This window comes from Mustelus asterias, chromosome 8 (assembly GCF_964213995.1).
Source record: "Mustelus asterias chromosome 8, sMusAst1.hap1.1, whole genome shotgun sequence".
Taxonomy (NCBI): Eukaryota; Metazoa; Chordata; class Chondrichthyes; order Carcharhiniformes; family Triakidae; genus Mustelus; species Mustelus asterias.
Window position 1 is genome coordinate 34,507,142 of NC_135808.1, and position 21,476 is coordinate 34,528,617.

Genomic DNA, 21,476 nt, shown 5'->3' on the forward strand with positions numbered 1-21,476 from the left:
AAGCAGCCATCTTCCTCTGGGTGGTTGCCGTGCAGATCCGAGTACCCCGCTGCAGTGAGTACAGCAGGTGGCACGGAGACGCCAACTAGCCCCACCTTGGTTTCACCCCCCAGGATCGATGGAGGAGGGGTCCTCTGTGGGATCCTCCCGGATCTCTGGATCAGAGGGTGGCGGCGGCTCAGACCCCCACTCCACCCAGACACCAGGACACCTGGGAACCTGGAGAAAACTCCGGTTCCGGGGTGGGGGGGGCCCAGTGCTAGGGGCTATGGTGGGGGGGGGGCAGTGCTAGGGGCTAGGGTGGGGGGGGCCCAGTGCTAGGGGCTAGGGTGGGGGGGGGCAGTGCTAGGGGCTAGGGTGGGGGGGGCCCAGTGCTAGGGGCTAGGGTGGGGGGGGGGCAGTGCTAGGGGCTAGGGTGGGGGGGCCCAGTGCTAGGGGCTATGGTGGGGGGGCCCAGTGCTAGGGGCTACGGTGGGGGGGCCCAGTGCTAGGGGCTATGGTGGGGGGGGCCCAGTGCTAGGGGCTATGGTGGGGGGGGCCCAGTGCTAGGGGCTATGGTGGGGGGGGCCCAGTGCTAGGGGCTATGGTGGGGGGGGGCCCAGTGCTAGGGGCTACGGTGGGGGGGGCCCAGTGCTAGGGGCTATGGTGGGGGGGGCCCAGTGCTAGGGGCTATGGTGGGGGGGGCCCAGTGCTAGGGGCTAGGGTGGGGGGGGCCCAGTGCTAGGGGCTATGGTGGGGGGGCCCAGTGCTAGGGGCTAGGGTGGGGGGGGGCCCAGTGCTAGAGGCTATGGTGGGGGGGGCCCAGTGCTAGGGGCTACAGTGGGGGGGCCCAGTGCTAGGGGCTAGGGTGGGGGGGGGCAGTGCTAGGGGCTAGGGTGGGGGGGGGGGCAGTGCTAGGGGCTAGGGTGGGGGGGGCAGTGCTAGGGGCTAGGGTGGGGGGGGGCAGTGCTCGGGGCTAGGGTGGGGGGGCCCAGTGCTAGAGGCTAGGGTGGGGGGGGCCCAGTGCTAGGGGCTAGGACAGAGATGGGGGGCCCTCCTCAGCACCCCCACCCAGAGATCCAAACAACGGGGTGCCGCCGCCGCAGCTGCACACGTTATAAATCTGAAAGCCTCTGGGGTGCAAAATTGCACCGGGCGGATTGCGGTCTCGCAGGTCCCGCTCGCACCCGGCCCCAGGACGGCCCGCTTGGAGGACTGCGTGTTTCATTTGCCCCCACTCTGGGAACAGGTTGGAGCATGGCAGGGCATGAAGTTGGGGGTGGGGGGAGGAGGGTGGGGGGGGGGTGGGGGGGGGGAGGAGGTGGGGGGGTGGGGGGGGGAGGAGGTGGGGGGGTGGGGGGGGGTGGGGGAATGGTGGCCTCTTCATCAGGGAGGTGGAGATGTTAACTCCAGAGCGGACCTCCCCAGAAGATCGAGGTGTGGGGGAGGAGCCCTATGGGAACAAAGAACAGAACATGCGATCGTATTAGTCTCTGGACGTGGCCTCCAGAGGGTCCATCACCAGGAAGGTCCTGCCCACCATGAGCCCCTTTTCCAGAGTGAGGTGGGCCGCCCACTCAGTCTTCAGGAAGTAAATGGTCTTCCCGTACATTTGAAGCCGCTACAATGGCCGAGGGGCCGACAACCCTGGGCATTGCCTGGACGCAAGCCTCGATGGTCATATGGGGGTGAGTGCAGCACTTCACCCCGAGTTTCTTGGCTATTAATTTAAATGGTGACGGGAGCAGCGGGGGCTCAGGAAGATGCCACTCCCACGTAAATAGCCCTGGAAGACCCCGCCGCCAGCAATGGTGGTGTCGCCACCATCAGGGTAGTGCTACCCCCACTTCAGGCGGTTGTTTGGCATGATGTAATCAGTGGTTGGGGGAGGGGAGAGGGGGATTGAGTTGGAAAGATAACCCCCCCTCCCCCTCCCTTAGAAATGGAGATAGCTGGGAGAAAGGAGCGGGCAGGGGAAGCGAGGGAGGAACATAATGATAAGGAGTAAGGAGAGGGGCACCGAGGTGTAAGTGCCCCAGGGTCGGGTGGTGAGTCCCAGCAACACACACTCCCCATACCCCCCACAGACCCCCAGCAACACACACTCCCCATACCCCCCACAGACCCCCAGCAACACACACTCCCCATACCCCCCACAGACCCCCAGCAACACACACTCCCAATACCCCCCACAGACCTCCAGCAACACACACTCCCCATACCCCCCACAGACCCCCAGCAACACACACTCCCCATACCCTCCCCCACAGACCCCCAGCAACACACACTCCCCATAACCCCCCACATAGACCCCTAGCAACACACATACCCACACCCCCCCAACTGACCCCTCAGCAACACACACTCCACAAACACCCACCCCACAGCCTTCCACCAACAGACACTCCCTTAACCCCCACACAGACCCCCCGTAACACACACACCCCATAACCCCCACACACCACCCCCACCAACACACACTCCCATACCCCCCCCACACCGACCCTCAGCAACACACAATCCCCATAGCCCCCACAGACCCCCAAGCAGCATACAGTCCCCAAACGCAACCCAACAAACCCCCAGCAACACACAGACCCCATACCGCCACCCCCACACACACCCAGCAACACACACACCCCATGCCCCCCCACAGACCCCCAGCAACACACACTCCCTATACCCCCCACAGACCCCCAGCAACACACACTCCCTATACCCCCCACAGACCCCCAGCAACACACACTCCCTATACCCCCCACAGACCCCCAGCAACACACAGACCCCATACCGCCACCCCCACACACACCCAGCAACACACACACCCCATGCCCCCCCACAGACCCCCAGCAACACACACTCCCTATACCCCCCACAGACCCTCAGCAACACACGCTCGCCAAACTACCCCGCCCACACCCCCAGCAACACACACTCCACATACCCCCTCACACAGATCCACAGCAACACACACACCCCATACTACCCCACACACACCCAGCAACACACACTGCCCACATCCTCCCCACATCCCGCAGCGACAGACACTCCCATATGCTCCCACACAGACCCCAGCAACACACACTGCCCACATCCTCCCCACATCCCGCAGCGACAGACACTCCCATACGCTCCCACACAGACCCCAGCAACACACACTGCCCACATCCTCCCCACATCCCGCAGCGACAGACACTCCCATACGCTCCCACACAGACCCCAGCAACACACACTCACCATGCCACCCAACACACCTCCAGCAACACAGACTCCCCACACCCTCCCCACAGTCCCCAGCAGACACACTCCCTATACCCCCGACAGGCCCCCCAGCAACACATACTCTCCATACCCCCCCCCCCACACACACTCCCAGCAACACACACTCCCCGTACCCCCCCCCCCCACACACACTCCCAGCAACACACACTCCCCGTACCCTCCCCCACAGACCCCCCCAGCACACTCCCCATATGCCACCCCTCCCCCCACACAGACCCCTCAGCAACACACACTCCCCAAACCACCCCGGCCACATCCCCCCACAACACACACTCCCGATACCCCCCACAAAGACCCCCAGCACTGCACACTTCCCATACCCTCCCCCACACACCCCCAGCAACACACACTCCCCATACCACCCCAATGGACCCCCCAGCAAAACACACTCCCCATGCCACCCAACACACCCCCAGCAACACACACTCCCCATAGCCCCCCACACACCCCAGCAACACACACTCCCCATAGCCCCCCACATACCCCAGCAACACACACTCCCCATAGCCCCCTTTGCAGATCCACAGCAACACACACTCCCCATACCCACCACACAGACCTCCAGCAACACACACTCCCCACACCCCCAACACAGACACACATACCCTCCCCCACACAGAGCCCCCACAGCAACACACACTCCCCATACTCCCCCACAGACCCCCCAGCAACACACACTCCCCATACTCCCCCACAGACCCCCCAGCAACACACACTCCCTACACCCCCCCACACAGACACCCAGCGACACACACTCCCCAACAGACCCCCAGCAACACACACTCCCCAAACACACCCCAACAGACCCCCAGCAACACACACTCCCCATACCCCCTTCCCCACACAGACCCCCAGCAACACACACTCCCCATACCCCCTTCCCCACACAGACGCCAGCAACACACACACCCCATACCCCCCCCAACACAGACCCAGCAACACACACACCCTATACCCCACCCACGCACCCCAAGCAACACAACTCCCATATCCCCCCCCACACAAACCCCCAGCAACACACACTCCCCATACCCCTCCCCCAACAGATCCCACAGCAAAACACACTTCCGCATACCTCCCCCACACACCCCAAGCAACACAACTCCCCATACCCCCTCACATAAACCCCCAGCAACACACACTCATCACATCGCCCCCCACACAGACATCCAGCAACACACACTCCCCATACCCCCTCAATGGACCCTCCAGCAAAACACACCCCCCATGCCACCCAACACACCCCCAGCAACACACACTCCCCATAACCCCCCACACAGACACCCAGCAACACACATTCCCCATACCGTGCTCCCCCCAACAGCCTCCCAGCAACATGGACCCCCCATACCCCACAAGAGACGCCCAGCAAAACACACTCCCCATATCTCCCCACAGACCCCCCAGCAACTCACATTCCTCATACCCGCCCACACACCCCCAGCAACACACACTACCCATATGTTAGGGAACTTGTGTGTTGCAGGGGGTCTGTGTTGGGGGGTATGGGGAGTGTGTGTTGCTGGGGGTTTGTGTGGGGGGGGCTATGGGGATGTTAGGGAACTTGGGGAAATAAATAGTGATGTTTTGAGGAGTGTACATCTTACAGAGAAGGAAGTGCTGGAAGTCTTAAAGCGCATCAAGGTAGATAAATCCACGGGACCTGATGAAGTGTATCCCAGGACATTGTGGGAGGCTAGGGAGGAAAATGCGGGTCCCCTAGCCGAGATATTTGAATCATCGATAGTCACGAGTGAGGTGCCTGAAGATTGGAGAGTGGCAAATCTTGTGCCTTTGTTTAAAAAGGGCTGCAGGGAAAAGCCTGGGAACTACAGGCCAGTGAGCCTCACATCTGTGGTGGGTAAGTTGTTGGAAGGTATTTTGAGAGATAGGATCTACAGGCATTTAGAGACGCAAGGACTGATTAGGGACAGTCAGCATAGCTTTGTGAGTGGAAAATCATGTTTCACAAATCTGATTAAGTTTTTTGAAGGGGTAAACAAGAAGTTAGATGAGGGCAGTGCAGTTGATGTTGTGTATATGGACTTTAGCAAGGCCTTTGACAAGGTACCGCATGGTAGGTTGTTGCATAAGGTTAAATCTCATGGGATCCAGGGTGAGGTAACCAATTGGATACAAAATTGGCTTCTTGACAGAAGCCAGAGGGTGGTTGTAGAGGGTTATTTTTCAAACTGGAGGCCTGTAACCAGCGGTGTGTCTCAGGGATCAGTGCTGGGTCCACTGTTATTTGTCATTTATATTAATGACTTGGATGAGAATATAGGAGGCATGGCTAGTAAGTTTGCAGATGACACTAAGATTGGTGGCACAGTGGACAGTGAAGAAAGTTATTTCCAATTGCAACGGGATCTTGATCAATTGGGCCAGTGGGCTGACAAATGGCAGATGGAGTTTAATTTAGACAAATGTGAGGTGATGCATTTTGGGAGATTGAACCAGGGCAGGACTTACTCAGTTAATGAGAGGGCATTGGGGAGAGTTACAGAACAAAGAGATCTTGGGGTACATGTTCATAGCTCCTTGAAAGTGGAGTCACAGGTGGACAGAGTGGTGAAGAAGGCATTCAGCATGCTTGGTTTCATTGGTCAGAACATTGAATACAGGAGTTGGAATGTCTTGTTGAAGTTGTACAAGACATTAGTAAGGCCACACTTGGAATACTGTGTGCAATTCTGGTCACCCTATTATAGAAAGGATATTATTAAACTAGAAAAAGTGCAGAAAAGATTTACGAGGATGCTACCGGGACTTGATGGATTGCATTATAAGGAGAGGCTGGACAGATTGGGACTTATAGAGATCTATAAAATAATGAGTGGCACAGATCAGCTAGATAGTCAATATTTTTTCCCAAAGGTAGGGGAGTCTAAATCTAGAGGGCATAGGTTAAAGCTGAGAGGGGAGAGATACAAAAGTGTCCAGAGGGGCAATTTTCTCACACAGAGGGTGGTGAGTGTCTGGAACAAGCTGCCAGAGGTAGTAGTAGAGGCGGGTACAATTTTGTCTTTCAAAAAGGATTGAGACAGTTACATGGGTACGATGGGTATAGAGGGATATGGGCTAAATAGAGGCAATTGGGATGAGTTTAGGGGTTTTAAAAAAAAGGGCAGCATGGACAAGTTGGGCTGAAGGGCCTGTTTCCATGCTGTAAACCTCTATGACTCTATGATTCTATATCCCCCCCACACACCCCCAGCAACACACGCTCTCCATACACCCCTCAACAGGCCCCCAGCAACACACGCTCTCCATACACCCCTCAACAGGCTCCCAGCAACACAAACTCCCCACAACCCCCCAACAGATCCCCAGCAACACACACACACCCCATAGCCCCCCCAACAGACCCCCAACAACACACACTCCCCATGCACCCCCCAACACCACACAATCCCCATACCCCCCACACAGATCCCCAGCAACACACACTCCCCATACCCCCCCACAGACCCCCCTCTGCAACACATACTCCCCATACCCCCCCACAGACCCCCAGCAGCACACACACCCCATAGCCCCCCCAACAGACCCCCCAACGACACACACTCCCCATGCAGCCCCCAACACACCACCAGCAACACACAATCACCATACACCCCACACAGACCCCCAGAAACACACACTCCCCATACCCACCCAAACAGATCCCCAGCAACACACACTCCCCATACCCTCCCCCCCCACAGACCCCCCTCTGCAATACATACTCCCCATATCCCCCCCGCAGACCCCCAGCAGCACACACCCCCCATGCCCACCCACACAGACCCCCAGCAACACACACTCCCCATACACCCCCACACAGACCCCCAGCAGCACACACCCCCCATGCCCACCCACACAGACCCCTAGCAACCACACATTCCCCATACCCACCCACACAGACCCCCAGAAACACGCACTCCCCATACCCTCACCAACAGACCCCCAGCAACACACTCCCCCATAACCCCCCTACACACCCCAAGCAACACAACTCCCCATACACCCCCCACATACCCCCCCCCACAGAACCCCAGCAACAAACACTCCCCATACCCCTTGACACAGACCCCCAGCAACACACACTCCCCACACCCCCCCAACAACACACACTCCTCATACCCTCCCACATCCCCCAACAACACACACTCCCTATACCTCCCCACACCCCACCAGCAACGCACACTCCTCATACTCTGCCAAACAGACTCCCGGCAACACACACACCCCATAGACCCCCACAGCCCCCCAGAATGGCAACGCAGGCACTCCTATTCCACCCCTCACACACACCCAGAGCCCGTGCAGTAGTGGCCCAGACAGCGCTGCTTGACAAGTGCTGAGGCTGCAGTGCTGCCAGTTCTGAGAGTTTCCAGCCCATCCCCCACCTGCAACAGTGCTTGCTGCTGCCTGCACTAGGACCCAGAGTCAGCGCCAAGCCCCAAGGTTGGCACTCAGACCCGTGTCCGTGCCGAGAGGCCAAAGTCAGACCCAATGAGCAACAAAAGCTCCCCATCCTCCTCACACACGCAGACCCCCACAACCTGAAATGCAACATGGCTGCCATGAAACAGTCCCCCCTTCCTTGAGCAGCACGGAGCCATTTGAAAGCAGAGACCGACCTCCTTGCTCACTCTCTCTGCTTCAGCATCTGAATCCGACTTTTACACTTGGTGTTTTCTGGTTGCAGGTACAGCGAGTGAGGTTGTTAAGGAGGCGAGCTGGGCTGATTGGGAGTGAAGCTCGCTGTGATTAATGCAAAAAAATGCAAAATGGTGTTTCACCCATTTTGGACGGGGTCCCAATCGCACCGATATCTTTTGGTAAAATGGGAATGGGCGTGAAAATGGGTACCATTCCCGCTAGTTCCAGCGCTTCCAATTTTATGACTTTTTTCCACCGCAAAATGGGTGCAATGATGTTGTAAAATTCTGTTCATCATGTTTAACAGAGGGCAATAACAGGGGCGCTCAGTCCAAAATGTAGATTGGGCAATAAATCAGTGTCACAGACTGACTGGTATCATGACCTATCCACTCTGCACACCCGTCCTCCATAATATGGCAATTGATGTGGGCTATACTATAAATACTCCAGAACAACTCTCCTGCCCCCTGCCACCTTTACCCCAGTAAGAAGTCTCACAACATCAGGTTAAAGTCCAACAGGTTTATTTGGTAGCACAAGCCACTAGCTTTTGGAGCGCTGCCCCTTCGTCAGGTAAGTGGGAGTTCTGTTCACAAACAGGGCATTTAAAGACACAAATTCAATTTACAAAATAATGGTTGGAATCCGAGTCTTTACAGGTAATGTGAGTGGAGAGAGGGTTAAGCACAGGTTAAAGAGATGTGTATTGTCTCCAGCCAGAACAGTTAGTGAGATTTTGCAAGCCCAGGCAAGTCGTGGGGGTTACAGATAGTGTGACATGAACCCAAGATCCTGGTTGAGGCCGTCCACATGTGTGCAGAACTTGGCTATCAGTCTCTGCTCAGTGACTCTGCATTGTCGTGTGTCGTGAAGGCCGCCTTGGAGAACGCTTATCCGAAGATCAAGAACAACAAAGAACAATACAGCACAGGAACAGGCCCTTCGGCCCTCCAAGCCCGCGCCGCTCCCTGGTCCAAACTAGACCATTCTTTTGTATCCCTCCATTCCCACTCCGTTCATATGGCTGTCTAGATAAGTCTTAAACGTTCCCAGTGTGTCCGCCTCCACCACCTTGCCTGGCAGCGCATTCCAGGCCCCCACCACCCTCTGTGTAAAATATGTCCTTCTGATATCTGTGTTAAACCTCCCCCCCTTCACCTTGAACCTATGACCCCTCGTGAACGTCACCACCGACCTGGGGAAAAGCTTCCCACCGTTCACCCTATCTATGCCTTTCATAATTTTATACACCTCTATTAAGTCTCCCCTCATCCTCCGTCTTTCCAGGGAGAACAACCCCAGTTTACCCAATCTCTCCTCATAACTAAGCCCCTCCATACCAGGTAACATCCTGGTAAACCTCCTCTGTACTCTCTCCAAAGCCTCCACGTCCTTCTGGTAGTGTGGCGACCAGAACTGGACGCAGTATTCCAGATGCGGCCGAACCAACGTTCTATACATCTGCAACATCAGACCCCAACTTTTATACTCTATGCCCCGTCCTATAAAGGCAAGCATGCCATATGCCTTCTTCACCACCTTCTCCACCTGTGACGTCACTTTCAAGGATCTGTGGACGAGTACAGGACAGAGGCCGAATGTCCGTGACCGCTGAAGTGTTCCCCAACAGGAAGAGAACACTCTTGCCTGGTGCTTAACCCTCTCTCCACTCACATTGTCTGTACCTTTAAGACTTGATTACCTGTAAAGACTCGCATTCCAACCATTATTCTGTAAATTGAGTTTGTGTCTTTATATGCCCTGTTTGTGAACAGAACTCCCACTTACCTGATGAAGGAGCAGCGCTCCAAAAGCTAGTGGCTTGTGCTACCAAATAAACCTGTTGGACTTTAACTTGGTGTTGTGAGACTTCTTACTGTGTTTACCCCAGTCCAACGCCGGCATCTCCACATCACCTTTACCCCAACCAGATCCTGTATAACAAAGCCACCAGCACAATGGAGCTGAATTTTGCAGCCATTTCCCTCTCCAATTAAATTAACAGAAGGAAATGCGATGCGGTTGAAATAACTCCACGGAGGCGAGAGTCCCATCCACAAGCTTCTTTATCTACAAACTATAATATATATACAGAGCTAGCACTCCCGGTAGCTTCCTGCTATGGCAGGCTGAGAGACTGACACACCTGCTTTAAATAGGGAGCATGAGGCTCCCTGATTTAACCATCAGTTAGGACTCATCAGATATCTCTTTTTGCGATAAAGAAAACCCGCACAGACACGGGCAGAACGTGCAAACTCCACTCAGAGATCGGGAATCGAACCTGGGAGCCTGGCCCTGTGAGACAGCAGTGCTAACCATTGTGCCACCGCAGCCACTCCCAATAGGACTCATCAGCTAGTTCATACCCAGCAAGCCAACCTCTTTAGCCTGGCTGAAGTCATCACACTCCTCCCCCCCCAAAGTCCGAGGAATCCCCTCGGTTTGCTTCCCTCAGGGGTCTTTTCCTCTGTTTGAGCGCCGGGTCAGGATCCTCCAACTCTGCCTCTGAAGTGTGTAATGGTTGGGCGCCTGTCTCTTCCGCAGTGAACACCGGAGGTCTGGTTCCTCGTCCACTTCAGGTGGTAGAGGAATCGCTGCAGCTTCATCCCTTGTGTCCATTTCGGACCCTGAGTCCCCATCAAGGGTGCAGGAGAGGCGGAACTGGCTTGTCGAGGGGGACTCTGCTCGCCCCTAGGGCTACAGGGTGGACTCGGCTCCGGAACGAGTGGAGAGCTTGAGGCCCGGACCTGGTCCAGGTGTTTCCTTACCACTGCCTCGCCTACGCGTACTCGGTTGGATGCCGGTCCTGTCCTGTACTCAACTGTTCCGGTTACCCGGGCGGGTCCATTTGCATAACCTCTGACCCAAACTCTCTCAGCTGCTTCAAAGTGCCTCTCTCGGCGAATGTTGTTATGGCCCCTGCATTGGGCTTCCTGGTGTCTTTCCACCTTTCCTCCCAGGTTTGGCAACAACAGGCTCAGTCTGGTGTGGGCTGTCTGCCCATCAGTAACTCTGCTGGCACAGTTCCCGTGGTGGCGTGTGGAGCGGTCCTACAGTCAAATAACCACCTTGAGAGTTTCGTCTCTAAATGAGGCCACTGGCTGTTTTTTCAACCCGGCCTTTAACATCTGGACTGCTCTCTCCGCTCGCCAATTTGACACCGGGTGGTAAGGTGCCGTCTTGATGTGCTGGATCCCATTTGATTTCATAAATTTTGTGAACTCTAGGCTGGTGAACACTGAACCATTATCGAAACTAATAGCTCTGGGATCCCGAGGTGTGCAGTTTCTCAACGGTTGCCATCGTGTTTGCCGAATTTAGTTTATAGACGTCTAACCACTTTGAATGGGCATCTATTATCACCAGAAACATGGACCCCACAAACAGGCCTAGAAAATCGACATGGAGTTGTGACCATGGTCTACCTGGCCATTCCCATGGGTGCAGCAAGGCTGCCGGTGGTGCCATCTGCCCCTGTTGGCACTTCTGGCACTGTCCTACCAGTTTCGCTATGTCTGCGTCCAGATCTGGCCACCAGACGTAGCTCCTGGCCAGCATCTTCATTATTGATACTCCAGGGTGCCCATGGTGTAGTTCGGCCAGAATGGCCCGACAGCCCTGCCTTGGGACGATGACCCGTGCTCCCCACAGCAGGATCCCGTCTTCCACCGTGATCTGCTCCCTTCTGCTCCAGTATGGGTGGAACTGTGGATGGACCGGTCTTTCCAGCTGCCCTGTTAGCACCAGGTGCTTTACCTTCGCCAATACAGGGTCTTTCTGCGTCCACTGGCGTATATTGTGTGCATCCACTGGGAGGGTATCCGGAAAGTTTAATGTCATCACAGTCTCTTCCATTCTGGGTACCAATGGTGGGGTGTCCGGTAACGGTAGCCGGCTTAAGGCATCGGCATTTGCCACTCTAATCCCTGGTCGGTGTTCCGATCGATACTGATATGCTGCCAGCAATAATGCCCAACGCTGGATCCGGGCTGACGCTATCGGCGGCACTGCTTTGTCTTCCTTCAGTGGGCCCAGCAAAGGTTTATGATCTGTTACGATCATAAATTTTCACCCATATAAATACTGGTGAAATGTTTTGACTACAAAGACTGCCAGTCCTTCCTTTCCAATCTAGGCTTATCTTCGCTCTGCCATTGCCAGGGCCCTGGAGGCATACGCTATTGGCCGGTTTTGTCCGTTCTGCCACCTGTGTGCCAGGAATGCACCAACTCCATATGGGGACTCGTCACAGCTGAGTACCAATTCCTTATAATGTATCAATACATTTTTGGATGAGAGTTGCTGTTTAATTTTCTTGAAGGCCCTGTCCTGGTGGGCCGACCATTCCCAAGTTTGTCCCTTTTTTAGCAGCTGGTGGAGGGGATCCAGAATGGAGGCCCTATTCTGTATGAATTTCCCGTAGTATGTTAGTCCTAAAAACGACCATAGCTCCTGGATGGTTGTGGGAGCCGGGGCGTCTTTTATTGCTCGCACCCGATCCTCCAGAGGATGTAGGCCCGACTTATCCACTTTGTTCCTGAGAAACGTTATTAGTTGTGCTAAAAAGACACATTTCTCCCTTTTCAAACGCACTCCCACTGCTACAAATCTCCTGAGAACTTCATCCAGATTCTGCAGATGTTCTGCCCTTGTTTTACCCGTAATGAGGATATCGTCTAGGTAAATAGCAACCTGTGGTAACCCCTGGAGGATGCTCTCCATGGTCCTTTGGAATATGGTACAAACTGACGAAAATCAAAAGGCAATGTTTTATACTGGAAGAGGCCTTTCAGGGTATTTATTGTGGTGAATTTTTGCGAATCCTCGTTCTGCCCTAGTTGCAGGTATGCGTGGCTCATGTCCAGTTTTGTGAATAGGAGTCCTCCTGCCAACTTTGCGTACAGGTCCTCAATCCTGGGAATTGGGTATTTGTCTAGCTGAGAGTAACGATTTATCATCTGTTTGAAATTGCAGCAAAGGTGCACTGAGCCATCCAGCTTTAAGATAGGAACCACAGGTGCCGCCCATTCTGCGAACTGGACCGGTTTTATTATTCCTTCGTGCAGTAATCTTTTGATTTAAGAATCAACCTTTTCCCAGAACGCAAAAGGTACCAGTCGGGCTTTGCAAAACTTTGGGACAGGCTCCGGGTCGACGGGCAATTTTGCCTTGATTCCTTTGATTGTTCCTCGGCCTTCCCGAAAAATCTCCGGATATTTGTTCAGGGCCTCACTCAGGCGACCATTTTCCAGCTGGAAGATATTTGTCCAATCTAGCTGGACCTCTTTTAGCCAATTTCGCCCTAATAGGTCCCGAACCTTCCACTACCATTAATGGGAGCCTAACTAATTGCTTCCCGTATGCAACTGGCACATGGGTTGTACCCATCACTTTCAGTGGTTCCCCCGTATAGGCCCTCAGCCTTGCCAAAGTTTTGGTCAGGGCTAAGAGTTGTAGTATCTTGTTAAACACTGTCTCCCAGTGATCGATACGGCTGCGCCTGTGTCGACCTCCATTAAAATTGGACGTCCATTCAGTCTCACTGACAATTTGATGAGTTCTGACTTTGTCATTGCTACGCACTGTAGCTGTTCCTCATCAGAGGTAGGGGGAGCTTCCAGGTTGTGCATTCTCCTGTCCCTTGACCTACGTGTTCTTTTTGGCCATGTTGGTTTAGGAACATTGCTTTTCCTCTGTGCCTCCAAACACTGGCAACCATCGCAATGTTGTGTTGGGCGGGGCTCTACAAGAACTGCTGTCACTCTGGGCTTAACCTGACCTTGTCTAGGTGCGGTTCTACAGGTGGACGTGGGCTCCCTTGTATCCGAATCCTGCCGGAGGGCTGCTATGTTGTGGCCTGCCCCGTAGTGGTAGTCCCCTAACCTAGTCTCCCTGGTGTTGGCCTCTACCTCCATCGGATTACCCTGGAGCTCATGCACTCTGCTTGCCACTTTTTCTAATGACAAGGCCAGCTGTAATGCCTGTTTACAGTCCAGCTGGGCCTCCGCTAACAGGCATTTCTGTACAGTCATATCATTAATTCCGCACACCAATCGGTCTTGGAGCATCTCATTTAGTGTCTCCCCCTGCATTCGCAAGTCTCCGCCGGACATCTTAGCCTCGTTAGGAAACTGATGATTGACTCCCCCGCTGCTCTAAATGTGGAATAAAAACGGTGCCTCCTCAGGATCAGGGTTGGCTTAGGGTCATAATATTCTTGAACTAAGTCTGACAACTCTTGGAAGGACTTTGTGTCCGGTGCCTCCGGGAAAGTTAAAGTGCGCATAATTGCAAAAGCTGCTGGTCCACAGGCAGTCAGCAAGATAACCCTTTGCTTCTCATCTGAGGTCATGTCGTTTGCCCTGAGGAAATACTTCATCCTTTCCACATATTGGGCCCAGTCCTCCACTGTGGGGACAAAAGAGTCCAACTTCCCAAATAGCGGCATGTTTTCCCAACAATGGCTTACCCTCAATATGTGCGGTGGTTCAGCAAGTTCCTTCAGGTCACTCCTTTTTCCTCGTCGCCACTGAAATAACTCCATGGAAGGGGAGAGTCCCATCACCAAGTTACTTTATTTACAAACTATAATAAATATACAGAGCTTGCACTCCCGATAGCTTCCTGCTATGGCAGGCTAAGGGACTGTCACATCTGCTTTAAATAGGGAGCATGAGGCTCCCTGATTGGACATCAATGAGAACTCATCAGGTATCTCTTTCGGGTACCAACATAATAAACTAACTCAAATTAACTTAGGGACAAAGTAAAAGGGGCGGCTCCCCAAAAGGAAGGGGGAACAGCCCGAACCAAAAACAAAGTCGAAAGGAAACTTAAAACGTCAAACTAAAAAGTGATTATCGGGGTCGATAATACACCCCAGCCCCTGCGGCGCCCAGCGGTCGCGGAAGGCGTCAACCGCGCCCGTGGACACCGCATGCACCCTCTCCAGAGACACCTGGCCGCGAATGTAGCCGCGGTAGAGGGGCAGACAGTCGGGATGGACGGCCCCGTCGATCGCCCGCTGCCTGGACCTATTGATGGCGCGTCTCGCCAGGCCCAGGAGCAGGTTCACGAGGAGGTCGGCATCCCGACCCGCCCCTCTCCGCACCAGGTGCCCGTAGATCAGGAGCGTGGGACTGAAGTGCAAACAAAACATCAATAAGAGGTGTTTGAGGAAACCAAAAAGGGTGTGCAGCCTAAAACACAGAACGTAGACATGGTCCACGGACTCCACGAGGCCACAGAAAGGGCAGTCTCGGGAGCCCGTGTACCGGAAAAACCTACGGTTGTACGGCACTGCTGCGTGCAGCACCCTCCACCCAGAGAACTCATCAGGTAGTTCATCCTCTAGCAAGCCAACCTCATTAGTCTGACTGTAGTCACCACAGCGGTGTAAAGCAGCCCACCCCTTCACTATTAATGCATTCACACTCCTGGGTGAATCAATTTCACCCTCACTGTACCTGGGTGAATGTGAGAATGTAAATCTCTCTCCTGCAGGGGGAGACATTGTAAAGTTTATCACAGGCTGGAATTGAAATATACAGTAAGAAGTCTCACAACACCAGGTTAAAATCCAACAGGTTTATTAGGCACTAGCTTTCTGAGTCTCGGGCTCCTTCATCAGGTGAGTGGGAGTTCTGTTCACAAACAGGGCATATAAAGACACAAACACAATTTACAAAATAATGATTGGAATGCGAGTCTTTACAGGTAATTAAGTCTTAAAGGTACAGACAATGTGAGTGGAGAGAGGGTTAAGCACAGGTTAAAGAGATGTGTATTGTCTCCAGCCAGGACAGTTAGTGAGAGTTTGCAAGCCCAGGCAAGTTGTGGGGGTTACAGATAGTGTGACATGAACCCAAGATCCCGGTTGAGGCCGTCCTCACGTGTACGGAACTTGGCTATCAGTTTCAATTAAGGGGTTAGAGTGGGTTAGACAGATACCAGTCATCTGTATCGTGGATGGGGATTCAGATCCAACCCTGTCCAATAGGCAGAAAGTTTGTTCAGTCTGTTAGTTTTCAGAGTCTATTCCAGATGAACATTCTGAACCCAACTCTCACAACATGAAAAACATTCCCGTTCAGTGTTAGTGACAATCTCAGCTCAATCCAAACAGAGTAAAGACTTTCTGATTAAAGCTCACCTTGATCTGAAATGTTAACTTTGTTTCTCCCCACAGATGCTGCCTGACCTGCCGATTATTTCCAGCATTATTTTTATAAATAAAGGAGTTATTGGAAACAGACACCAATCAGACATTTTCCTTTCAGTTTCTTATCAACATTTTGGGCACAAGTTGCTCGTGATTTCCCATCAAACTTTAATAGATCATAAAATGTATGTGAAGTGCATCCTCATTTCCAGTAGAAACTCCTATTGGGTGAAGTTCCCCGTGGAGGTCTCTCTACAGAGGGATCTCCCCCCACTATGTCGGGGACCTGGGGTGGAGGGTGCTGCACTCTTCACTGTACAATCGTAGGTTGTACCGGTTCACGGGCTCCCAAGGGTGCCCTTTTTGCAACTTTGTGGAGTCCGTGGACCATATCTATGTTATCTGTTGTAGGCTGCACAACCTTTTCAGTTTTCGAAAAAAACCTTTTATTGAAGTTTTGTTTGCACTTCAGTCCCACGCTCCTGATCTACGGGCACCTGGTGCGGAGGGAGGGGCAGGTAAGGAGGAGTAGCTCCTTGTGAACCTGCTCCCGGGTCTGGCAAGACGTGCCATCTATAGGTCCAGGCAGCGGGCGATCGAGGGGGTCATCCAACCCGACTGTCTGCCCCTCTACCGCAGCTACATTCGCAGCCGGATGTCCCTGGAAAGGGAGCATGCAGTGTTTGAGGGCACCACTGATGCCTTCTGTGCCCGCTTGGCACCGCAGGGACTGGGGTGTATTATTGACCCCTTTAATCATATTTTCATAGAAAGAAATCATAGAAACCCTACAGTGCAGAAGGAGGCCATTCGGCCCATCGAGTCTGCACCGACCACAATCCCACCCAGGCCGTACCCCCACATATTTACCCGCTAATCCCACTAACCTACGCATCTCACGACTCTAAGGGGCAATTTTTAACCTGGCCAATCAACCTAACCCGCACATCTTTGGACTGTGGGAGGAAACCGGAGCACCCGGAGGAAACCCACGCAGACACGAGGAGAATGTGCAAACTCCACACAGACAGTGACCCGAGCCGGGAATCGAACCCGGGACCCTGGAGCTGTAAAGCAGCAGTGCTAACCACTGTGCTACCGTGCCGCCCCCATGAAATTTTAATTTCATGTTTTAAGTTTCCTTTCCGCTTTGATTTTTGTTTTGGGCGGTTGCCCTCCTTTTAGGGAGCTGCCCCTTTTGGGTTGTCCCTAAGTTAATTTGATTTTGTTTATTTGGTTGGGGAAAAAAAAGAGATCCCATTGGGTGAATCTCCTTCTTGGGTGAACAAGATAAAAATCTAGCCTCTGATTTCTGGTTTCTGAAGAAAGCATCATAAATAAGATGATCAGAGGATTAGATAGGGTCGACAGTGAGAGCCTTTTTCCTCGGATGGTGAGAGCTACCACGAGGGGACATAGCTTTAAATTGAGGGGTGAGAGATATAGGACAAATGTCAGAGGTAGGTTCTTTACTCAGAGAGTAGTAAGGGCGTGGAATGCCCTGCCTGCAGCAGTAGTGGACTCGCCAACATTAAGGGCATTTAAATGGTCATTGGATAAACATATGGATGATATTGGAATAGTGTAGGTTAGATGGGCTTTAGATTGGTTTCACAGGTTGGCGCAACATCGAGGGCCGAAGGGCCTGTACTGCACTGTAATGTTCTATGTTCTATATGCAAACAGGGTAATTTTCCAATTTTAGCCAATTTAGCCAATGCAGTTTTATTCTGTATCTAAGCCCGTGCTGTAGCTCCTTGGGGAGTGTACGAGGAGAACAGTGTAGAGGGAGCCTTACTCTGTATCTAACCCCATGTTGTACCTGTCCTGGGAGTGTTTGATGGGGACAGTGTAAAGGCAGCTTTATTCTATATCTAACCCTATGCTGTACCTGTCCTATGAGTGTTTGATGGGGACAGTGGAGAGGGAGCTTTACTCAATATCTAACCTCATGCTGTACCTGTCCTGGGAGTGTTTGGTGGGGTCAGTGTAAAGGGAGCTTTACTCTATATCTAACCCTATGTTGTACCTGTCCTGGGAGCGTTTGGTGGAGACAGTGTAGAGGGAATCTGATTGTATGTAGACCCAGTGTGTGACAGTAATGGCAGGTTTTGTAGATAAGACAGGGCTGGCAATAAACAACGACACAGCTGCTGAAGTTTTATTGCCAAGATCAAAGGGTAAAATAAACATGTGTCCTTACCTTTATCTCAAGGTTTGACCTGAGTTGAGAAGGAGGGGGTTTTGGGAAGACCTGAGGACAGAGATAGTGGCTGTCAAGCAAAAAAGCAAAATCCCAAACACAAAATTGTGACATTTTAAACATCTTGCCTTCTTGCCTTAACCTGATTCCTCTGTCAGCAGCATCTTCTGGAGAGGGAAAAGAAGGAAATGGGAAAAATAGAGATTTCCAGATATTTGTTGGGATTCCATCCTGATTTTTATCCCAATATCACAGGGCATGTTAATTGTATATTAACTGGGTGTTTAATTGAATTCTGGTACTGGGTATTAACTGGGGATTTACCTGTGCCCATAGAATATACATTGAGCAGGTAGGAGGTATATGTCTGCAATCTATAGCTCTGTACGTAAATAGTTTTATATATAGGAGCAGACTGAATGTGGTTGTTGAGATTGTAGGTAGGTACTTGATATGTAATATGTTTCTCTGTAAATTAAAGCTTGGAAGTGTATATCTCACATGTCAGTGCAGACTTGATGGGCCGAAAGGCCTCTTCTGCACTTTGTGATTCTGTAATTAGGCTCCTCACCTCCACCTGGCTGTCTGAACCTCCTGAGGAAGGATTCTGATCAATATCGATGACAGGTCATCATGAAAGAAATCATTAACCCCACTTCTCTCTCCACAGAGGCTGCCTGACCTTTTGAGTATTTCCAACATTTTCTGTTTTATTTCTGATAAATACTGGTACATGAAGCAGAATATATATAAAGAAAGATCACTCCCTCTACTGGCCAGCGATCTTTCTTTAGGGGCAGCACAGTGGTTAGCACTGCTGCCTCACAGCACCATGGACAGAGGTTCGATTCTGACCTTGGGTGACTGTGTGGAGTTTGCACTTTCTCCCCGTTTCTGAGTGGGTTTCCTCTGCGTGCTCTGATTTCCTCCCACATTCCAAAAATGTGCAGGTTAGGTAGATTGGCCATGCTAAATTGCCCTTTAGTGTCCACAGATGTGCAGGTTAGGTAGATTAACCATGGGAAATGTGAGGGGTTACGGGGCTAGGACAGGGAGGGTGGGACTGGGTAGGATGCTCTTTTGGAGAGTCGGTGCAGATTCGATGGGCCGAATGGCCTCCTGTACTATAGGGATTATATTCTATGGATCAGAATGGAGGTGGGTCATTCAGCTGAGAGTATGCATGAGACATGGGGGAGAGCAGGAGGCACTGGAAACAGTAAAGCACCAACAAGAGACTGTTTAGTTCAATACAAGTAAACAGATACCTCTTCACCTCCAAAAATCTTCCTCCCACTGCTAATCTTTCTCAAATAAAACAACTCAAGGATCATGCAGAGAAATTGCGAGCAGGCTGCTATTTCACCCAGAAACAGCTGATGGAGGAAATCTGAATTTCTGATTGGTTTATTAACGCTAAACCACATGTCAATCACAGAGTGATATTTCAGTGAGTGAGATAGAAACTTGACTGAATTCAGACACTGACAGCAAACTGAGAGGAGCTGGGATCAGAATTGGGAGAAACAAGAGGATCACAATGGAAGTTGGGACACACTTTACTGTGTTGCTGCTGGTTTTGATTCATGGAGCCTGGGCTGTGAAATGTGAGTTATGAAACAGTAAATAGTTTCTAAATATTAATCTCTGATTTCACTGGACTCCGTGTGGTGTTATTACAGGAAGTGTTAATTGTATATTAATTGAGTGTTTAATTAAATTCTGGTACTGGGGATTTACCTGTGTTTATAATATACATTGAACAGGTAGAGGGTATCTGTCTGTAATCTAAAGTTCTGTAAATAAATAGTTTTATATATAGCAGCAGACTGATGTGGTTGTTGGTATTGTAGGTGGATACACAAATGCAATGTGTGTCTCTGTAAATAAAAGCTTATAATGAATAATAATTCTGCTTCAATTCTATCCTTCACCACCTGGCAATCTGAATTATAATCTGCATAGTGTGTGTTACATTTATTTTGTATTTCAACAAACACAACTTGCATTTATATAGTGCCTCTTACTGCCTGAAGGCATTTTACTTGAGCTAATCAGACAAAACTTGATCCACGAAGGAATTGCTTCAAGGGATGGCTTGCTTGGTGAAATAACTGATTTTAAATAAGTTTCTTAAAGGGGGAGAGTTCAGAGAGAGAATTTGAAAGTTTACGATCGAGATACCTAAAGCCATTTCCACCAATGGTGGTGTGTGAGAGAGCAGAGGAATGCAGAGTGATCGGAGGACTGTAAAACTGAGCCTGGGAAAGTGAGGCCACAAATAAATTTCAACATGATGAGAATTTTAAACTTGAGGCATTGCCAGATTGGGAGCGAATACAGATCATTGAGCACAGAAACAGGACTGGGTGTGAGTATGGATGTAGGTAGCAGAGTTTCGGATGATTTCAAATTAATGAAGGGTGGAAGATCGGTAATTAGTTAAGGAAGCAATAGAACAGCCGAGTCAAAGGGTAACTGGTGCATGGAGGAGGGATTCAGCAACAGATAGCATGAAGCATGAGATTTCACAGAGGTTAAAGAGGCAATCTCAGTGATGGAGGGCGAATGGAGTTGGAAACTCACCTCTGGGTCATCTGGTCACCGAGGTTATAAGCAGTCTGGTTCAACCTCAGTGAGTGACCAGGGAGGGAAATGGAATGGTTACTTGGAGACTAAAGACAATGGTTTGATCTTCTGAATATTTATTTGGAAGGTATTTCTGCTCACTAGCACTGGATATTGGACAATGTGACAAATCAGATAGTGGAGGGGTCAGAAGTGTGATGGCGAGGCAGAGCTGGGTGTTATTAACTACAGGTGAAAACTCAAGGCAGAGTTTTGGATGATGTCACTGAGGAGCAGAGCTTGGATGTGAAACAGGAGGGAGACAAGAATAAATCACATAGAATTACACAGAATAATACAGCACGGAATCCAGGCATTCCACCAAACCGGAACATTCCAGAGTTTATATTCCACCTCAGATCAACCTCCTCATCCCAATTCCCTTTTCCACCATGTCCATATCTAACTTCCCTGAAATACATCCACACCATTCACTACAGCCACATCTTAGATAACAGTGAGAGCAGAGAGAGAAACCAATGAGGAGCTCTGGCCACAGTTAAATATAGAACCAGGTGAGAGCAGTCGCACCCAGCTGGGTGACAAGGAAGAGCTATTGGAGGAGGATGG

The 21,476-nt window shown here is 51.6% G+C and overlaps 1 protein-coding gene across 1 annotated transcript in view; it reads left to right on the forward strand.

The window, feature by feature from the left end:
* Positions 1–19,712: 19,712 nt before the first annotated feature.
* LOC144497049 (H-2 class II histocompatibility antigen, A-B alpha chain-like) overlaps positions 19,713–21,476 on the forward strand; it is a 90,853-nt gene continuing 89,089 nt past the window's right edge. The window contains exon 1 of the mRNA XM_078217780.1: positions 19,713–19,885. Within this exon, the coding sequence (XP_078073906.1) occupies positions 19,819–19,885 (67 nt within the window). The 5' untranslated portion in view covers positions 19,713–19,818. The remainder of the gene's footprint in view (positions 19,886–21,476) is intronic.